This window comes from Budorcas taxicolor, chromosome 11, assembly GCF_023091745.1.
Source record: "Budorcas taxicolor isolate Tak-1 chromosome 11, Takin1.1, whole genome shotgun sequence".
In the NCBI taxonomy this organism is placed as follows: Eukaryota; Metazoa; Chordata; class Mammalia; order Artiodactyla; family Bovidae; genus Budorcas; species Budorcas taxicolor.
In genome coordinates, this window is record NC_068920.1 from 70,749,732 (window position 1) to 70,772,704 (window position 22,973).

Here is a 22,973-nt window from a genome sequence, read left to right on the forward strand (position 1 = left end):
TTCTTAGTGATTGTCCTGGGAATTAACATTCACATGTTAATATAAATCAACAATCTATTTAAATTAATACCAATTTTAATAGTATATATAAACTTTTCTCCTTTGTAACTGTCCCCTCCCCTCTTTATGCTATTTTCACAAGTTACAGCATTACACATTTTGTGTCCAATAACATAAATTTATAACTGTTGTTTTGCTTTGTCTTTTATGTCATATAGGAGGAAAAAGGAACTACAAATAAAAATACCTTTCCACTGTTTGTATTAACTTATGTAGTTACTTCTATTATTCTATTTTTTCATAATTACTCTATTTTCATTATTACTCTATTTTTTCATTATTACTCTATTTTTTGGATTTGAGTTACTATTTAGGTTATTTATTATTTCATCTTGAAAAATCTCTTTAGTATTTTCTGTGAGTCAGTTTGTTAGCCATGTAGTCTCAATTTTTTGAGTATCTGAGAATGTCTTAATCTATCCTTTATTTTTGAAGTTTTGCTGGGTACAGAGTACTTGGTAGGCAGGTTTTTTCCCTCAGCCTTTGAATATGTCATTGTAATGCCTTCTGGTCTATATGGCTTCTGATGAGAAATCAGCTATTAGTCTTATTGAAGAGACTTTGTACATAACTCATGCTGGCTGCTTTAACATTCTTTGTCTTTTGATGGCTTATGATGTATTTAGACATGAATCTCTTTGAGTTTACATTACTTGGACTTCCTTGAGTTTTTTGGATGCACAGATTAACAGGAGTCCTTAAATTGGCCAGTTTGGGGCCATTATCTCTCCAAATACTTTTCAGTCTTTTTCTGTCTCTTCCTCTCATTATGTGTATAACAGATTGCTTGAGGGTAATCCATAGGACTCTGAGATTCTGTTGACCTCTCTTCATTCTTTTCTTTAATTCTGTTTCTCACACTGGATAATCTCAACTGACCTATCTTCACCAAGTCACTGATTCATTCTTCTGCCTGTTCAAATCTGATATTGAGTTTTCTCTAGTGAATTTTTCATCACAGTTATTACACTTCTCAACTGCAGAATCTCTGTTTGGTGATTTTCATAATTTCTGTCTCTTTTACTGATATTCTCTATTTGGTAAAACACTGTTCTTATACCTTCTTTTAATTTTGCTTGTTTATTTGTGGCTGTGCTGGGTCCTCCTTGCTATGCAGGCTTTTCTCCAGCTGTGGCGAGCAGGGGGTACTCTCTAGTTGCAGTGCATGGGCTTCTCATTGCAGTGGCTTCTCTTGTTGCTGAGCATGGGCTCTAAGGGCATGCAGGCTTAAATAGCAGCACGTGGCCTCAGCAGGTTGTGGCTCATGGGCTCTAGAGCACAGGCTCAGTAGATGTAGCTCAGGGGCAGGGGCTTAATTATTCTGCAGCATGTGAGATCTTCCCAGATCAGAGATCAAATCCTTGTCTCCTGCACTGGCAGGTGGATTCTTTACCACTCAGCCACCAGAGACGCCCCCGTTAGTTCTTCAGACATGGTTTCACTTAGTTCTTTGAACATACTGTGACTTATGCTATTTTTTTAACGTAACTTTTCTAAACTAATTCTATAAACTCTACTGAAGTTCCTACTCAACTAGCTTAATGATAAGCTAAGATACAGATATCCTTAAACATCCATAAACAATAAATCTCTGTCTTTGCTGAGGGATTACGTGCACAGAGCCTTCAATACTGAGGGTAGGAAGTTAAAACTTCTGCCTTAGCCTTTCCTTTCTTCTTGTCCACAGCCTTAAGGGCAGGCAATGGTTAAAAGTCTCAGGTCTTTCCTGAGCATGCACTCAGGCTGTGCACATGTGTAAGTCTTCTAGAGTCCTAGGAGTATGTCAATGTTTTCAAAATATCTGTAGACATCTCATCTTTAGTTTTTCCTTTAAAGGAGGCTCATACACACTGGACAGCTCTGAGTAACGTCAAATAAAGACAAGCCTTTTGACTGGAGTCTTGAAAGAGGACTAGCTCTGTTCTACTCCCTCTAGTCCTGGAACTATAGGCTGATATTTTTCAAGATTCTCATTGAGCTGAGTGTGGGGATGAGAACAGAGTAAATTAAAATGCCACAAGCTTACTATTCTTATCAAGGTTCAGACATTTTTCTTCAATAAATGCTTACTGCAAAGGCTACAAGACTTTGGTTTATTTCCAGAGTTTTGGAAAAGTTTTTTATAAAGTTTTACAAAACTCTGTTGTTTCTATCACAGGGCAAAATTTTTCATGCTGCCATTTTTTTTTCTGCTATAATTTTCTCTGCCATTTTTTAGCTATAACTTCTCATCTTCTTTTAAAAATTCCAGCCTGTTCTCTCCCCATGGCTTTTTGCTTTTACTGACAGTTAAGTATTAGTAGTATATACATTATTTAAATGTCTCTAAATGAATATAAAAATAACATCTATACTTTATATTGATATGAGGTATAAATGTCTTTAAAAACAGACATGGTACCTATCTTTACAGAACTTACTCTCAAATGTAACTGGAACCTTGTTACTATTTTACAGTGTTACTAGTCCCAAAGAGTATATTTCTAACATCTATCTCTTTCTTTCATTTCAGGGAATATTGTCACCCTGCTTATTTAACTTATTTAACCACTGCAGAGTACATCATGCGAAATGCTGGGCTGGATGTAGCACAAGCTGGAATCAACATTGCCAGGAGAAATATCAATAATCTCAGATACACAAGTGATACCACTCTAATGGCAAAAAGTGAAGAGGAACTAAAGAGACTTTTGATGAAAGTGAAAGAGGAGAGTGAAAAGCTAGCTTAAAACTCAACATTCAAAAAACTTAAGATTATGGCATCCATTCCCATCACTTTATGGCAAACAGATGGGGAAACAATGGAAACAGTGATAGACTTTATTTTCTTGGGCTCCAAAATCACTGCAGAAGGTGACTGCAGCCATGAAATTAAAAGACGCTTACTCCTTGGAAAAAAAGCTATGACCAACCTAGACAGCATATTAAAAAGCAGAGACATTCCTTTGCCAACAAAGTCCATCTAGTCAAGGCTATGGTTTTTCCATTGGTCATGTATGGATGTGAGAGTTGGACCATAAAGAAGGTTGATGCTTTTGAACTTTGGCATTGGAGAAGACTCTTGAGAGTTCCTGGACTGCAAGTAGATCAAACCAGTCAATCCTAAAGTAATCAACTCAGAATATTCATGAGAAGAACTGATGCTGAAGCTGAAGCTCTAATACTTTGGCCACCTGGTGTGAAGAGCTGACTCATTAGAAAAGACCCTGATGCTGGGAAAGATGGTTGGATGGCATCACTGATGCAATGGACATGAGTTTCAGCAAGCTCTGGAACATGGTGAAGGACAGGGAAGCATGGCGTGCAGCAGTCTACGGGGTCCCATGGGGTCACAAAGAGTCAAACACGACTGAGCGACTGAACAGCAACAGCAAATCTCTTTTTTTGTGAGATTACCTTTGCCTTGTGTTTTTGTTTTTTAAAGGATTTTATGAGTTCAACAGTTTACTCATTCTCAATTGAGAAATTTTTCGGCCCAAATATCTGCAGTGGTTTATGACTTGCCCTCGGCCCCAAACTCTAGTTGGATCTTCCATATATCTATAGAAACACAATATACTCTTTAGACAATAGCTATAAAAACAATTTCAAGGCTTTCACTAGTAGCTCTACTGGTGTAAGAAAATATTATTTTCTATTGTTAATTCCATCCACTCTCAGAACAGATGGAAGAACATGAAAGAATGAAAACCTCAAGTATACAGCTAACAGATCTCCTCTTGTCTAACTGATGAATTCAGTACTTTATTGATAGGGACAGTATTTCTCATGATACAATGTACCATTCCTGAGTCATTTTCTCTTCCCACTACTGTCCCATTTTTCTCAAAGTTAATGTCTCCAGAGGGAAGTGTTAGGGATGTAAATGAACAGAAGTACACAGGAGACCTCAAAAATACTGAACACTTATGATCAGATTTCTATTGGTACATTTCTGTCTTCTGAACTAGGGGGCTGAAAGTGAGACTGAGACCAAAGATGTTCCTACCTACAATCAATTAAGTGAGCTTATTTTATTTCTGGTAGCCATTAAGTGTCTTATAGCCATGCAGGTAGAGAAAAATTCTTTCCGGATCTTGGTTATAGGCTTAACAATCAATCCTAACACTGGCATCACATTGGGAAGTCAAAAGCAGCAGTAACAGGGGTTTTACCTCAGTTACCATTAGTTTGGTTTTCTTAAAATCGAATCTGTGTAACACCAGGGACAACTACTTTCTTTTTAATTTCTACACACATAAAGATGTCTACTGACCAATCATGAATAATTCATATTTAAACTGAATCAAATCATCTCCTGTGGACCAATTAATATGTTATCCCAACAATCAAAACCCCACATCCTACCAACTCAGTATCTGTATCTTATAATTTTCCACAGAAAATGTTTATTGAGCTGTTCCATGGGGTGCTATTCACTTTCTAAATCTACAGTTCTCTTGTGGTGATCTCAAAGAAGTGCTGTGGGATATTTTAAAATCCTAGGGAAATAGTGATACTTAATATCTAGTGTACACTACCAACCAAATCCCACAGACAGAGGAGCCTGGCGGGCTACAGTCCATAGGGTTACAAGGCTCAGCACACACAGCACGTACACTACAAAACTAGCACCTAAATGTTTCAACATGAGATACTGCTACATTCCTTTCAACTCTGTTGTCTCTTTGCAGAGTTGGGTTTTTGACTGTTTCTGTAACAAAAATAGTAAGCGAGAGTGGTTACGTCCCATTTCATCTCATGGTTTGAGAAAGTTTACAGTACCCAATAGCTGCACATATCTCATCAGTAAGTAATTATGTGTATTTATGAACACAGTAAGATATTTTCTTTCAAACACAAAGCCAAAAAAAACCCTAGTATTTTTGCTTATTAAGTTGCAAGTTCAAAACAGTATTTTTATGTGCTAATTACACAATAGCTTAGTATTTGAAAAAAATACTTCTTGTAATTCTATGCTGTTGATGATTCATATCCACATGACGATGGGGAAAAAGGTCACCCAACCAAAAACTAAGGTCACGGTTGAACAGAGAAAACTTGGAAACCTTTGTCCTAGATGGAATCCACTAACCAAAACGTGTAACTGTTCACGCAATTTTCTTGAAATATTTATTAAATGTTTGAGTGTACACAATATATCTGACACCTATCTGAACCAGAGACTGATCAAAAATAGTTCCATATTTCACTTAAAAACTCAATAGCAATGAGCTTTCATATGTCATACCTGAGTGTGAGCTCTCAATGGTGGTGTCTGATTTGGAATCCGTAGATGAAGGGATCTGTGTTAATTGTGGAACATAGTACATCTTCGTACTACCAGAAGGCTTATATGGCAATAGTAAAGGCTGGCCTAAGGAGATAAAGATCAGAATTATTATTAAGAAAACATTTATTAACTAACTGAGTAAATATTAAGTACCCTTCAAGATTCTTGGGCTATATTCATGAACTAGCATTCTAGAAGGAGATAAATAGTAAACAATTAGCACACTAAATAAGTAAACCATCCAGTATTTTAATAAATTATTAGTGATATAAAAATTAGAAAATGCTGAGGAAGATAGGAAGTACTGGAGAAACTGCAGCAGCATGCGGTTTAAATAGAGTGGCTTTAGCATCTATTCCAATATATAGCAATCTATTCAAACATATTTCTCTAAGAAACAGTTTACCTTATACTGAACCCAAACCTGGTCACTCTTAACCCCTACAACTCAGCTTTGGAGGTTCTGCCTCTAGAGTCATAGGAAATAAATCTAATTCTATTATACGTGGCAGATTTTCAAACTAAAAGTTTCCTATTATAAAAGTATAAATTCTCAATACACAAAAGTAAAAAAGACAAAGTTCTACTATCAAAGATAGCTGTTATTAACATTTTAATGTATTTCCTACATGTCTTTCCTCGGTATTTGTTTACATAGTTGTGTACAGTATATATAACTTGGACTTCAGCTTTTCCACTTTACATTAATACAATTTTCATTTTATTTCACAGCTTCACATTTTAAAAAAATCATTATACTACAAATTAAGTATATTTAATCCTTCTCCTAATGTTAAAAATTAGGGGTAAACTAAATTTTCAATAATTGAGAATTCTGTGAAAAAAGACTTCCTGTTTATAGCATACCTATTCTCCCCTGCTGTCCAGTATCACATAGATTTTCTGATTTCAGAGTTAAAAATTATGTCATTTATAAAGTTGTTTTATTATAAACTTCTAAAATTCTTTCTAAAATGTCTGTGACAGTATAATAATTTGATTATTATAGAGGATGAAGTCTTTTTCTGTATACTTTTCTTTCATGATGTGGTAGAAACATTCATTTTATAACAGCATCTTTTTAAAAAATTATTCAGTTAATTAATGGCTGTGCCGGGTCTTTGTTGCTACTCACAGGCTTTCTCTAGCTGCAGTGAGTGGAGGCTACATTTTTGTCGAGGTGCATGGGCTCTAGGCACCTGGACTCAGTAGTTGCGGCTCATGGGCTTAGATGCCCCGAGACGTGTGGGATCTTCCCAGACTGGGGATCAGACCGATGTCCCTGTTCAGTTCAGTTCAGTTCAGTCACTCAGTCATGCCAGACTCTTTGTGACACCATAAACCGCAGCACGCCAGGCCTCCCTGTCCATCACCAACTCCCGGAGTTCACCCAAACCCATGTCCATCGAGTCGGTGATGCCATCCAGCCATCTCATCCTCTGCCGTCCCCTTCTCCTCCTGCCCCCAATCCCTCCCAGCATCAGGGTCTTTTCCAATGAGTCAACTCTTCACATGAGGTGGCCAAAGTACTGGAGTTTCAGCTTCAACATCACTCCTTCCAATGAACACCCAGGACTGATCTCCTTTAGGATGGACTGGTTGGATCTCCTTGCAGTCCAAGGGACTCTCAAGAGTCTTCTCCAACACCACAGTTCAAAAGCATCAATTCTTTGGTGCTCAGCTTTCTTTATAGTCCAACTCTCACATCCATACATGACCACTGGAAAAACCGTAGCCTTGACCAGACGGACCCTTGTCGACAAAGGAATGTCTCTGCTTTTTAATATGCTGTCTAGGTTGGCCATAATTTTCCTCCCAAGGAGTGTCTTTTAACTTCATGGCTGCAGTCACCATCTGCTGTGATTTTGGAGCCCAGAAAAATAGTCAGCCACTGTCTATTTGCCATGAAGTGATGGGATCGGATGCCATGATCTTAGTTTTCTGAATGTTGAGCTTTAAGCCAACTTTTTCACTCTCCTCTTTCACTTTCATCAAGAGGCTCATGTCCCCTGTATTAGCAGGTAAACTCTCTACCACTGGACCACCATGGAAGTCCTCTGTAACAGTGTGCATGTGTGGTCAGTCACACCCAATACTTTGTAGCCTATCAAGCTCCTATGTCCATGGGATTGTCCAGGCAAGCATACTGGAGTGGGCTGCCACTTCCTTCCCCCAGGATCTTCCTGATCCAGGGACTGAACCCACACCCTCCACTCCCCCCACCATCGCCTGCACTGTAGGCAGATTCTTTACCACTGCCACACCTGGGAAGTCCCCTCTGTAACAGGATCTTAATGTTAGGCTGGGTACATACTGTCCATCTGTACATTAGATTTCCCAATCTTCCCTGAAGCCATGTATGGACATATGACTAAGTCTGGGCACATAAGTCAAGTGTGAGAATAATGTGTGCAACTTCTAGGTATCTCATTAAAACACTCCATCAGCTACTGCTAAAATTTATCCTCTTACTCTTCTTTTTCAGAATTTTCTTTGTTATTCTCCATGATAAAATTTACGATCAATTAAACAAGTACAAAACAACAATTTTGCTAGAATTTGAGTAGAAGGCAACCCACTCCAGTATTCTTGCCTGGAGAATCCCAGGGACGGCAGAGCCTGGTGGGCTGCCATCTATGGGGTCGCACAGGGTCAGACACGATTGAAGCAACTTAGCATCAGCAGCAGCAGCAGCAGTATGTTAAGAGTATAAATTCATTTGGGAATAAATGACATCTTTACAATATTCAGTTTTACTATTCAGAAGTATTTCATCCCTTCTTTTAGTCTACTGGTCCTTTCTTTTCTATCCCTACACAGTGAAAGTGAACGTGAAAGTGAAAGTCGCTCAGTCGTGTCCGACTCTTTGCGACTCCATGGACTATACAGAATGGTCCATGAAATAGAATCCATGGAATTCTCCAGGCCAGAATCCTGGAGTGGGTAGCCTTCTCCTTCTCCAGGTGATCTTCCCAACCCAGGGATCAAACCCAGGTCCCCAGCATTGCAGGCGGATTCTTTACCAACTGACCCACAAGGGAAGCCCAAGAATACTGGAGTGGGTAGCCAATCCCTTCCCCAGCGGATATTCCTGACCCAGGAATCAACCCGGGGTCTCCTGCATTGCAGGTGGATTGTTTACCAGTTGAACTATCAGGGAAGCCCCATCCCTACACAAAGGTTGTACAAAATTCTTGTTCAGGTTACTTCTGAATATATTATGGGATTGTATCACATCTTGATGAAAGTGAAAGAGGAGACTGAAAAAGTTGGCTTAAAGCTCAACATTCAGAAAACGAAGATCATGGCCTCTGGTCCCATCACTTCATGGGAAATAGATAGTGAAACAGTGGAAACAGTGTCAGACTTTATTTTTGGGGCTCCAAAATCACTGCAGATGGTGACTGCAGCCATGAAATTAAAAGACGCTTACTCCTTGGAAGAAAAGTTATGACCAACCTAGATAGCATATTCAAAAGCAGAGACATTACTTTGCCGACTAAGGGCCGTCTAGTCAAGGCTATGGTTTTCCCAGTGGTCATGTATGGATGTGAGAGTTGGACTGTGAAGAAGGCTGAGCGCCAAAGAATTGATGCTTTTGAACTGTGGTGTTGGAGAAGACTCTTGAGAGTCCCTTGGACTGCAAGGAGATCCAACCAGTCCATTCTGAAGGAGTTCAGCCCTGGGATTTCTTTGGAAGGAATGATGCTAAAGCTGAAACTCCAGTACTTTGGCCACCTCATGCGAAGAGCTGACTCATTGGAAAAGACTCTGATGCTGGGAGGGATTGGGGGCAGGAGGAGAAGGGGACGACAGAGGATGAGATGGCTGGATGGCATCACTGACTCGATGGACTGAGTCTGAGTGAACTCCGGGAGTTGGTGATGGACAGGGAGGCCTGGCGTGCTGTGATTCATGGGGTCGCAAAGAGTCGGACACGACTGAGCAACTGAATTGAACTGAACTGAACTAATCACATATCTGAACAGAATTTTGTAGACAGCTATCACCTCTGATCAAACAGACCAGCTTCTTCAGTTTATCCTTACAGACCATGATTTTCCCTTGTATCCTGTCATCACCTCTAGATGGACTCCTAGTTACACATGTCTAGTTTATAAAAATCACTTGATCTTAGCCAAAAGGCCAAGAAGTGATACTCGAGATAGTCTGATAGCCCCAGGAATGAGAACTCCCTCACTCTGGACACAATAATTTTTATATTACTTGGAATTACCACTCCATCATTCTGATGATTTGATATGAAATCCATATTACTAGTACCCTGCTTTCAACCAAGGAACTGACTTCAGAGTGAAGGAATGAGACAAGAGGCTGATGCCTAAAGGAATTCATTGTTCTCATCACAAGTCTGATCACCCACAACTATGGTAAACTCACAAAAAAAGAAAAAAAAAGTGAGTGAACAGTTCACTGAAACCACTGCGGCACAAGCTGGTGGGTATCGCTCTCTGAGGCTGGAACGCTAGCTTACAGAATATGGCACAAGCTCAGAACCATACATGGTTCTGACACTTCTATCCCACAGACAGAATGCATGCATTCAGGAAAAAAGGTAGAAGCCTTTAAAATCTTTCCTTTCCATCTCTGTGACCGTGCTTTGTTAGATGGCAGATATTAGAAATAAGGGAGGGGCAATTCTATCAAGAGACAGGAGCCATCTAGTCATTTTACATTCTTTATGTCACTGAAATAGTGACATAAGCAGGCCAATAGGGGGTGACAATGTTGACTAAACTATGACTGACCTTAACTATCAAGGAGAAATAAGGTTACCTTAAAAAAAGACAGTCAATAGGAGTCTGGCTAATAACAAGGGGACCACTTTACCAAGCTTGATCATAGAAATTAACAAAAAAATATTTTAAACTTATATGTACAGGGCTAGTAAAGTTTTAGCCTACTTAAGAATACCTGTACCACTGCAACAAGCAAAAACCCAGCTAATGAGAACCTGGCTGAATTCAAGGGGAAAAAAAGAGATGTATAGAGGATGGAAGAATTTAAATAATAGAAAAAGTGGGCTGTAACCTTCACTTCTATTTGGACACGCTGCAGTCATCATTGTTAGAATATTGATTTATTAGTTTTCTTCTTCTGTCAGTGTATGTAAATTTAGTTCAAAGTTCGCAGAAAATGGACAATCACATTTGGGCAGAATTACAGTGGACCGAGAGCAAGAATGGCTATCATGTGAAGATGGAGAATTCTGAGAGAGATAGGTGAGTTTTTGAATTGTCAGCAAGTTTAAATGTATGGATGTAGAAGTCTTCAAGTGTGAACTGCCTTTCTATGGGGGAAGAAGCCACTGTACAGCAAATCATAATTGTTCCTGCAAGAGAAAAAAAGGACTGGAGAATGGTAAAGAAGAAAGTTCAACTGTAAAATTTACTTCTTCAAAAAACTTGAAAATGGAATTAAATGTAGACATACAGCATATTACCCTTAATTTAATTCAGAGCAGTGGACACCCAATCATAAATTTAACTTATTATTCTGTATATTTTAAAATATTTTTGAAAATTTTACTTTTAAATTCACAGAGTTAATCTTTTATTGGTAAACCAAACAATATTTACCTTTTAAAGTAGTCTTTTCTCCCAAGTACCTGTATGTAAAGGTAAAACTACATAAACTGTGGCCTCTATACAGACTGATCCATTTGATGTCAGGAGAGGTATAAAATACAATTTCATAGTTGGATATCCTCTCTTGTGCTTCTGCCACCAACATGAGAACACAGCCAAGAGTAGCCTGGCTTTCAGAACAAGGCATGTAGAACAGACCCAAAGCATTTTTGCAACCTGATGCCAAACTTCAACTGACTAGTAAGCCCATGAATGAGAAAAGCAAATGTTTGCTATAAACCTCTGAGATTTTCGAGGTTCTTACGTGGTACAATGTTGGCAATAGGTAACTGATTATCCCATCTTTATCTACAGACCCATAAACTTTTTGCACAAGTAGGAAAACTTAAAATTTATTTTGAATAGATTTGTACAAGTTACTGGATAGTTTAAAATTAGTAATTTAAAGCTTCCACTTTTATTTAGAGGAAGAATAGGAAATTAATTTTCCAGTTACTGGTCTGAAAAAGAAAACAGCTTGCTATAATTTTGAATGTTCCACAGTATAAGCACTATCAAAATATCACTGTCAAGATAGCATACAAACACCCTAAATGTAGACCCTATGGTAGAGATTGCTAGCTGTTCACCAAATCTCATTTCTTCTTCATCCTGGAAAGCACACTTAAACTGACCCTAGTCAGTGGAAAGTGATCTGGGCCACCTCTAGGACCGGCATGTAAGAGCCTCCCACACGTGCACCTCCACATCTTCCTTCCCTTGCAGTTGACTATGATGGTGACTCCACCGTTCCATGTTTTAAAGACAGCAGGGTCATAGCCAACCTGGGTCCCTGGTCAATGTTTCACGAGCAAGAAATAGACTGGTATTGTGTTTGCAAAATCTGTTTAACATATACGAAATGATAGTTTAGGAAAAAAAAGCCAAATCATTTGCCTGCCTCTCTTAAACTGAACCTCTACAGTTATTTCAGCTTTCATGAACTACTTGCAGGCTTATGACAAGTATTATGAGATGAAAATATGTCAACCACAAGTAGCATGTGCTTCACATAGGTTGTTAACTCCAATGGAATAGAAATAAAAACATAATAAACAATATTCTCCTTATAGCTATGAAAAACAAACGATATAATCACGTACAGCCTAATGATTAAAATTAAAATCAGGTTTTTTAACTAAAAGGACTCAATCAAGAAATTTCTTAATTACAGACGAAAGTATGTAATATGGCCTAAAATGCAATCATATTCTCTTTCTCTTACCATCTGTACCATGAGGAACAGTAATCTGTTGAACTGAAGATGATGAAGCAAACTTGACAGGAACATTGCCCAACTTCTGTGTGTTGAGCTCTGGAATTTCACGTCCATGATCTTCAGCATTAACAAAAATTTCAGATGAAAACGTGGCTTTACCTGGACTTTCTGTTGTTATCTGAGTGACTGCGTCAGATGATAATTTTCCAGAGGAGGGAGAAAACAGGGTCTTAATCTCCTCTGGTGATCTGAAAAAAAAGAGAAAGGGCACAGCAGGTCATATTCTTGGCTTATCACAAATTGTTATTTCTTTCCAAACATCGCTTCAATATTTTGTGGAGACATATCAGACTTCAATGGTGAAGTTATTTCTGGAGTACACTTTACTTTTTTAGATACTTATTACAATGTGATCACATTTATTTTAAAAACTGACTTTTATTTTCAATTCACAATGCTATTTAATAAGGACAAGGTCCTTTTCAGTTGAAGTGAAAATATATCCATTCAAAAATAAAATTACTGGAAGTACACTATAAATTAGGGGAGTATGCTAAACACATAGAGTGTACAAAAAAAACAAGAAATAAAACCTTTCCTCAAAAAATTTATATGTCAGTGGGGGAACTAGAGGTTTTTAAGGTTGCAATTATGTATAAAGATTATAAAGAATACATATTAAGACATAATTTAGTAAATAAATGACTGTATCAACAACTAAATAATAGGAGGGAGAAGACAAATCATGCTAATAGAAAACCCCCATATGTAGGTAAGCCCCTCTTGCCATTAAGCTCCTCCGCAAGGAGGTGAAGCTTAATCTTCTTAAGTTCAGTCCTGAGTTCACTGAGTTCCAAAGAACAGAGCAAAAACGGCAGAAAAAGTAACTTCACAGTGGAGAAACCTGGCAAACACCATGTTATCCAAGTGATGATGGTTCGCATCACCAGTGATACCATGTGGACATGACATATTCTCTGTTACGATGCGGCGAGCATTCACCTATGGTATTCTTTGCAAAATCCCAGAACTCCAGTCTAATCATGAGAAAAACATCAGCCAAATTCAGATTGAGAAAAACTCCACAAAATGCCAGACCAATATTCCTCAAGACTGTCAAAATCATGAAAAACATGGAAGGGATGAGGAACTGTCGTAGACCAGAGAGGACCAAGGAGACCTGACGACTAACTAAATACAGTGAGATACACTGGATAGGGTCCAGTATATCGGGGACAGGGAAAGGTTGCCAATGGGAACACTAGTGAGATCTAGAGAGTCTGAAGTTGAGTTAATAGTAATATATAAATGTTGGCTTCTTAATTTTTAAAAATATACTATGGTAAAGAGGTTAACTAACAGTAGGAAAAACTGGGAGAGGAGTTAACTGTGTTAAGTTTGTATCTTTTCTCCAGATTTTAAATTATTTGAAAATAAAAAATATTTATTTTTTTAAAATGTAGTAATATTGGATTTCCCTGGTGGGCCAGCGGTTAAGAATCCTCCTGCCACTTCAGGGCACATGTGTTCAATCCTTGAACTGGGAGGATTCTGCAAAGAGTGGGGTGACTGGGCCCATGCCACAGCTATTGAGCCTGTACTCTAGAGCCCACAGAAGAAGTCACCACAATGACAAGCCCAAGCACCGAATGAGAAAGGCCCCACACAGAAACAAAGACCCAGCACGGTCAGAAAAAGAAAAAAGGAGTAATACTGTATTGTATCATATTGATGTAACAGCTGTATCACAAAACCAGAGGAGCTTTTAAATCCCTATCCTTTGTCTACTAGTCACTAATTAAAAGGACATCTCCCTCATGTATATAGAAGCAAAAATCCTAAAATGTTAGACAACCAAATGTACAGTGAGTGAGTGAATGTCTGTGTGCGTGTGAATGAATTCCTACCAAGCTGGTTTACTCCAGAAGTGCAAGGTAAGTTAACATTCAAATATCAACCAATATAATTTACCACATCAAAAGAAGAAAATTTGCATGATCATATCAATATAGTCAGATAAAACATTTGATGAAATTCAATAATTACGTATGATTAAAAACTTGTAGCAAACGGAAACTACAAAAAACTTTAGAGCCATGATCCTATTTATAGTGAAATGTGAAGAATGTCCACCGTAGGAACAAAATAAGGATGCTAACTCTTACCTTCTCTATTCAGTATGTTAGTAAAAGTCTTAAACGGCATTAGCAGTAAGGCAGGAAAAAGAAATCAGACATATAAGGATAAGAAAGGAAGAAATAATGCTGTCACTTTTCATATTTGATATAATTAGGGATACAGAAAATCTAAAACAATCTATAGATAACTTATAAAATATGTTAACTTTTCAGAAGAGTTACCAGAGAAGAGAACAAACTTTTAAGAATTCCCCTATATTCTTGGGTATCTGAAAAGTTATACAATTAAAAACCAAAAGAAATGCAATATACATTATCATCAAAACATCAAATACCTAAGTATAAAAAAGATATAAGAACACTAAACAGAAAACTATTGATACATCACAGAGAGAAATTAAAGGTGGTCTGAATAGGATTGCCACTTCCAGTTATGATATACAGGTACACCTCATTCTATTGCACTTAACTTTATTGTACTTTGCAGATATTGCATTTTTTTAAACAAATTGAATTTTAGTCAGTAGTAATAGTAATATATAGTTAATAGTAATATAAAAATGTTGGCTTTTTAATTTTTAAAAATATACTATGGTAAAGAGGTTAACAATAGGAAAAACTGTGGCAACCTTGTGTCAGGTAAGTCTATTGGTGCCATTTTGCCAACAACATTTGCTTACTTTCTGGCTCTATGTCACAATTTGGTAATTCTCACAATATTTCAGACATTTTCATTATTATACTTGCTACATGATCCATGATCAGTGATCTCTGATGTTACTATTGCAAAAAGATTACACCTTTCTGAAGGTTCAGATGATGGTTAGCATTTTTAAGGTCTGCTTGTAATTAACATATGAACATCATTTATACATAATGCTGCTGCACACTTAGTAGACGACAGTATAGTGTAAACAAAACTTTTACATGCACTGGGAAATGAAAAAATTCACGTGACTTGCTTTACTAACATATTCACTTTATTGTAATGGTCTGGGACCAAATCCATATCTCTATAATACGTCTGCACTAGGTGGCCACAGAAAATCACTCCTGTTGCAACAAGTAAACAAAATTGAATAAATTATATAAACATTATAGTTTAAAAATATCACAGAGCTACAGAAGCAATCAAGAAACAGTATCAACTAATATGCTAGAAAGGGACATTTAGAGATCTAAGGCAGGGGGATTTGGTGTAGGAAGACATACTCTTCTGGAAAGAGAAATTACCAGAGCTTTTGGTGAACTCATTTGCTGGCACAATGGAGTGAAATCTAGCAGAAAACGAAGTCAACCTGATGGGGGACTGAGTCAAGAAAGCTGAGTGAAATTTCCTGCACAGTCAAAGAACTAATGAAAGAGAAATCCCACTAGATAAAGGGGCTTGTTTTTGAACAAGCCAGTTCAAATTCGCCAGTTTTTGAACCTACATAAGATAGGAAGCTAAATAACTAATGCTTGAGAGAAAGAAATTTCAAGTGACAAATCCAAGACCAGGAGATGACTGTGGCTCAGATCATGAGCTCCTTTGGCAAAATTCAGCCTTAAACAGAAGTAGGGAAAACCATTAGGCCATTTACGTATAATCTAAATCAAATCCCTTATGTTCAGGGATCCCTTCCCTTTCCTTCCCACAGTGGAAGTGACAAACAGATTCAAGGGATTAGATCTGATGGACAGAATGCCTGAAGAACTATAATGGAGGTTCGTAACATTGCACGTAGGTGGCGACCAAAACCATCTCCAAGAAAACGCAATAAGGCAAAATGGTTGTCTGAGGAGGCCTTACAAATAGCTGAGAAAAGAAGAGGAGCAAAGGAGAAAGGGAAAGATATACCCATCTGAATGCAGAGTTTCAAAGAATAGCAAGGAGAGATAAGAAGGTCTTCTTCAGTGAACAATGCAAAGAAATAGAGGGAAAAAACAGGATGAGAAAGACTAGAGACCTTCTTCAAGAAAATTAGAGATACCAAAGGAACATTTTATGCAAAGGTGGGCACAATAAAGGACAGAAACAGTATGGACCTAACAGAAGTGAAAGATATTAGGAAGAGGTGGCAAGAATACACAGAACTGTAAAAAAAAAGGTCTTAATGACCTGGATAACCACGATGGTGTGGTCATTCACCTAGAGCCAGACATCCTGCAGTTTGAAGTCAACTGGGCCTTAGGAAGTATTTCTATGAACAAAGTTAGTGGAGGTGATGGAATTCCAGGTAAGCTATTTCAAATCCGGAAAGACGATATTGTTAAAGTACTGCACTCAATATGCCACCAAATTTGGAAAGCTCAGCCTAAACTATCTCTAAGTAAAAAGGCTTTGACCCAATTAGTAAGAAATTAAAATTAAAATTAACTGGTTGGCACCAACAAATTGGATTAACAGCATTTGTATATACAAGCAACAAATAACTAGAAAATACAAAATCTAAAATACCATATACAAAATTATCATAAAACATAAAATGCTGAGGAATAAACTTAATGAAAAATGTGAAAGCCTACGCAATAAAAATTACATCTTACTGAGAGATATCAAGCCAGTGGCAGGGAGGGAGGAAGGGGAGAACATGTCCATGCTTGGAGGGGACTCCAGTATTACTAAGATGTCAATCATTCTCAAAGTGACTACAGATTCAATGCAACATTGAACAAAATCCCAGGAGGATTTTAGAAGAAACTGAGAAGACTATTCTAAAATTTATATGGAACTGCACAGAATCTAAAATAGAAAAAAATAATGTTGAAAGTAAAATAAGCTTAGAGGACATAATCTGATTTCAAGACAATATAAAGCTACAATAACAAAAACATCATGGTATGGCTGCAAAGACAGATAAATAGTTCAAAGGAACAGAGTAGAAACTTAAAAATAAACCCCCATATAAAAGGTCAATCGATTTTTGACAGAGGTGCCAACTACTTCAATAAGGAAATAAATAATTATTTCAATGATGGTGCTGGAATATCCAGTAAAAGAAAATGGTCCTGAATTATGTAAACTACAGTACATACAGAAATTAATTTGATACAGATGAAAGACATAAAAAAATAAAGCTAGAACTATTTTCATTTCCAGAAGAAAATATAGGAGAAAATTTCATAACACTGGCGTAGGCATCATTCTTAGACAAGACACAAAAAAGTACCAACCATACAAGAGAAAATGGCTGTCCATCAACAGATGAATGGATAAAGAGGATACTGTATATACATTTATATATACAATAAAATACTCAGCCATAAAAAAAGAACGAAATTTTGGCACTTTCAACAACTTGGATGGACTGGAGGCTACGATATTAAGTGAAATAAGAGACAGAGATAAAATGTCATATGATATCAATTGTATGTGGAATCTAAAAAATACAACAAACTAGAGATTATAACAAAAAAGAAACAGACTAACAGATACAGAAAACCGTCTAGTAGTTACCAGTGGGGAGGGGAAGGGCAAGAGAGGAGTAGAGGGTAAAGTGGTACAAGCTATTATGCATGAAATAAGCTACAAGGATATAATGTACAACACAAGGAATATGGTTAATATTTTATAATGACTATGATAAATGAAGTATAACCTTTAAAATAGTGAATCACTATATTGTACACTTGCAACTTATGCAGTCTAGAAAAAGAAAAATTAACAAACTTGATTTCATAAACTTAAAACTTTTTCTTCATGAAGCCACCAGGAAGAAAATGAAAATCAAACCTCATTCTGTGAGAAAATATTTGTAATACACAGAGGATCTATTATCTTGAATATATTAAAAATTCTTAAAATCATGACACAATCCAATGGATAAGAGTGAACAGATACTTCACAGAGATATAAAAATGGCCAAGAAGCACAGAAACAATACTCAACATCATGTGTCATCAGGGAAAAACAAACTAAAACCACAATAATGTATCATTTCACATCCACATTTAGAATGGCCAAAATAAAAAATAACTGGAAATACCAAGTGTCAGCAATGGAATTTGCATATGCTGTTACTGAGAACAAAAAATGATCGTCAGTTCCAGTTTTGGATAATCAATCATAACCCATTCTGTCTCTTCTACTAAGTGAAGCTATAAAACTGAGACAGACTACATGGAGCAGTTATTAGAAGACTTTTGAGAAATAATAGGAGCTGGCAATTTGATTTACTGGTACATCTGAAGTAGCAGAGTCTGACACTTAGAAGTGGACATTAGTACAGACAGAAAGACCTCCAAGAAGAAGCCTTCTATTCAGGCATGAGAAGTGGAACTGGAAATAGTGTGAAAATCCCCTTTTCTTTTCTTTCTAGTAATCTCAAGCACTCAAGTGATTACATGGTGGCAGCAACACCAGCAGTAACAAGGAGTTTAAAACTCTGACAGAGGGAAACCCTCCTCTTCCGCTAGAGGAGGTGTGGTCTCAAGAGGGTAAGGCAAATCTGTGATTTTTTTCTCTGTACTGAACCGCTTGGCACTGACACAGTCACAGGAAGCACACAAAAAACACACGAAAGAAAGGGCTAAGTTAAGCCCTGCTTTTCTGTTCCGAGGACCTGAAAAGGGGAGCTCAGGGTGAAACACATAAAGGAAAGCATCTATTATAATTGCTACAAATACAGACAGTACCACAAGTTGGTGAGGATGGAGAGTAACTGAAACATTTGTACATTGCTAGTGGGAATACAAAGGTACAGCCACTCTGGAAATCAGCTTAGCATAGTTTAGTTCTAAACAGTTCTTGTGAAGTTAAATACACACACATACCACATGACTCAGCAGCTCTAACTATATATACATATATATATATATATAAATATATTCTTATTTTTTTAGCAGCTCTAACTATAATCAGCTAAAACTGGAAACAACCCAAATATCCTTTAAGGAGTCAATGTACATAGATAAACTGTGGGTTGCTTTTTTTTTTAACTTTTTACTGCTTTATGCTTGTAAAAAGTAAAAAAGTAATTAAAAAGTAAAAAACTACTGATTGACAAAAAAAGATGGACAAATCTTAAATACACTTTGTAAAAGATGCCAAACCTAAAAGGCTATTCTATATTTTACGATTTCATTTACGTGACACTCTGGAAAGGCAAAACTTGGACTTAGAGAAATGCTTCATACGGAACTGTGATGTGGATTAATCAAAACTGACAGAACTAACCTTTTAACCACAAAAAGTGAATTTGATAGGAAGTAAATTTTTTAAAAACTAACCAAGTTATTGGGGTAAGATGGAATATAGGATGTAAGAAATGAATCTAACAGTATTATAAATGAATCATATCATCATGCTAAAGCAAACAGGGAAGAAAATAACTAACCTGGGAAACAGCAACAATGTCTGGACTGAATACTACACATTAAAAACCTCGTTAAGTCGTCATTAAGTCGCTTGCTCAGTCGTGTCCAACTCTTTGCGACCCCGTGGACTGTAGCCCACCAGGCTCCTCTGTCCATGGGATTCTCCAGGCAAGAATACTGGAGTGGGTTGCCATTTCCTTCTCCAAAGGATCTTCCCAACCCAGGGATCGAACCCAGGTCTCCTACATTGCAAGCAGACTCTTTAACCTCTGAGCCACCAGGGAGGCCCCCCCCCCCCCCCCAACCGCCACCCCGCAAAAAACACCTATACATAGTTGGAGAATTTGTTTCTCACCTGGGTATGGGATAAGAATTCTGAAACTACATATACTGGGGTAAATATACTGTAGATAATGAGAGCCATGTTTATCACCATTGGAGAAAAAAGTTTATAAATAAAAGAAAAAAGCTAGAATCAACACCATGGTTCTAGACTAGTTGGAGGTATCAACACTGACCTGTGATTTAAAAAAAAATACACACACATAAATACATACACACATTACAATCAAGATAAAATGACTATAGATGTAGACACATGTGTGAGTTAATGCCTACAATCTTTAGCTTTATTCACTCACCAGGGAAAGAAGCAGTGTCATCCTAGCATGTCTTAAAAAAATCACAACAGAAAGCAAAAAATATCTTGAAACAAATGAAACTGTGAACATAACATATCGAAACCTATGAGACAAAAGCAGTTCTAAGGACATTTATAATGGTAAATGCCTTCATTAAGAAAAAAGAAAGGCCTCAAATAATCTCACACCTCAAGGAATTAGAAAAAGAATGGACCAGCCCAAAGCACACAAAGAAAGGAAATAAGATCAAAGTAGAAGTAAGAAAAATCAAAGGAAAAAAAAAAAGAGACCAGAAAAATAGAAAAGATCAAGATTAAGAACCTAGTTTTTGATGATAGACAAAAATGACGAACCTTTAGCTAGAATAAGGAAGAAGGACTCGATCAGAAATGAAAGAGAAGACATGACAACTGATACACAGGATCATAAGAGATTATTATGAACAGTTATATGCCAACAAATTGGATAACCTAGCAGAAATGGATAATTTCCACTATCCATAAGATACATACAATTTACCAAGACGGATTCATGAAGAAATAGAAAATATAAACAGACCAATGGAGTAAGGAAAAAAAATCAGTAATCAAATCTTCCCAATAGATGGTTTTAAGTGGTGAATTCTACCAAATGTTTCAGAAAGAAATAATACCAATCCTTCTGAAACTTGGCCAAAAATTGAAGAGAGAGGACCATTTGCAAACTCATTTTACAAGGCCAGCATTACCCTGATGACCCAAAGCTAGGTGAAGATATAGAAAACTACAAACCAATTATCTGATGAATACAGACAAAACTTCTCAACAAAATATTAGCAAACTGAATTAAATAGCACATTAGAATTATACACCAAGATCAACTGGGATTTATTCCTGAGGCACAAGGGTAGTTCAACATATAAAAATCAATAAACATGCCACTTTAATAGAATAAAAGATTAAAATAATATGATTATTTCAGTAGATACAGAAAAAGCATTTGATAAAATACATCTTTCTTGATAAAAACTCTCAACAAATTGGGTATAGAAGAAACATCCCTCAACATAATAAAGGTGATGTATGACAAACTCTCGGCTAACATCAAACTCAGTGGTGAAAGGATGAAGCTTTCCCTTTAGTATCAGAAACAAGATAAGAGTGCCCACTGCTAGCACTTTTACTCAACCCAGCACTGGAAGTCCTAACCAGAACGATTAGGCAAGAAAAGGAAATAAAAGGCATCCAATCACTAAGGAAGAAGTAAGCCCCCTTTCTTTGCATATGATATGATCTAACATCTAACAGAAAATCCTAGAGACTTCATTAAAAAAAAAAGTTACAAATAATCAATGAATTCAGTAAAGTCACAGGATGCAAAATCAACACAGAAAAATCAGTTGTACACTAACAACAAAATATCTGAAAAGAACTGAAGAAAATCTCATTCACAATAGTAACAAATCAATAAATACCTAGAAATAAATTTAACCAAGGAGGTAAAAGATCTGTTCACTGAAAACTAAGACTTTGATGAAGGAAACTGAGGAAGACACAAATAAATGGGAAGACACATGAAATGTGTTCATGAACCAGAAAAATATTGTTTAAATATCTATATTCCTCAAAGCCATCAATATACATTCAATGCAATCCCTACCAAAATTCCAATGCCATTTTTCATAGAAAGAGGAAAAACAATTCTAAAATCTGTATAGAGTCACAAAAGACCCTGAATTGCCCAAGAAATTTTGAGAAAGAACAAAACTGGAGGTACCACACTTCCTGATTCCAATCTATAACACAAAGCTACAATAATCAAAACAGTATGGTACTGGCACAAAAACAGCCACATAGATCAGTGGAGCAGAACAGAGAACCCGTAAATAAACCCCTACACGTGCATTCAACTAGTATTTTACAAGGGAGCCAAGAATACTCAGTAGAGGAAGAACAGTCTCTTCAATAGAAGGTGCTGGAAAAACTAGATAATCACATGCCCAAAAAATGACATTGGACTCCTATTTTAATACTAACAAATTAACTTGAAATGGGCTAAAGATTTAAACATAAGAGCTGAAAACATAAGCTCCTAGTAAAACCACAGGGAGAAACTCCTTGGCATAGGTCTTGCCAGTGGTTTTTTGGATGTAACACCAACAGCACAAGCTACACAATCAGAAGTCAGTATGCAGGACTACATCAAACCCCAAATTTTCTGTACAGCAAAACAGTCAACAAAATGAAAAGGCAACCTACACTGATGGACTTCTGCAGCATTTTGCCAAGCAAAATACACCAGACAGGGAAAGAGAAATACCATGGATCACTTACACGTGGAACCTAAACAAGAGGACACAGAGTCGAATGCTGTCTACCAGAAGCTGGAGGGCAGGAGAACTGGGCAGATACTGGTCCAAGAGTACAACCTTCCAGTTAGAAGATGAGTAAGTTTTGGGGATCTATGCACAGTGCTGTGATGATAGTTAAAAATAATGTATTAATATAGTTGAAAGTTATTTTAGAGTATATCTTAAATTTTCTCACCACAAAAAAAGTAATGATAATTATGTGATGTGATGCAAGTGTCAGCTAACACTTATCACAGTAATTATTCTGCAATATAAGCAAATCAAATCAACACACTGTAGACTTTAAACAAGGCTGCGTTATCAATTTTATCTCAACAAAGCTAGGGGGGAAATCCTATACTCCAAAA

At 37.0% G+C, this 22,973-nt stretch overlaps 1 protein-coding gene across 1 annotated transcript in view; it reads right to left on the minus strand.

Moving 5' to 3' along the window:
• The window catches only part of ALMS1 (ALMS1 centrosome and basal body associated protein), a 187,916-nt gene that overhangs the window by 59,052 nt on the left and 105,891 nt on the right, over positions 1 to 22,973 (minus strand). The window contains exons 11-12 of the mRNA XM_052649083.1: positions 12,206 to 12,447; positions 5,291 to 5,416 (exon numbers count right to left, since the gene is read on the minus strand). Of these exons, the coding sequence (XP_052505043.1) occupies positions 5,291 to 5,416; positions 12,206 to 12,447 (368 nt within the window). The remainder of the gene's footprint in view (positions 1 to 5,290; positions 5,417 to 12,205; positions 12,448 to 22,973) is intronic.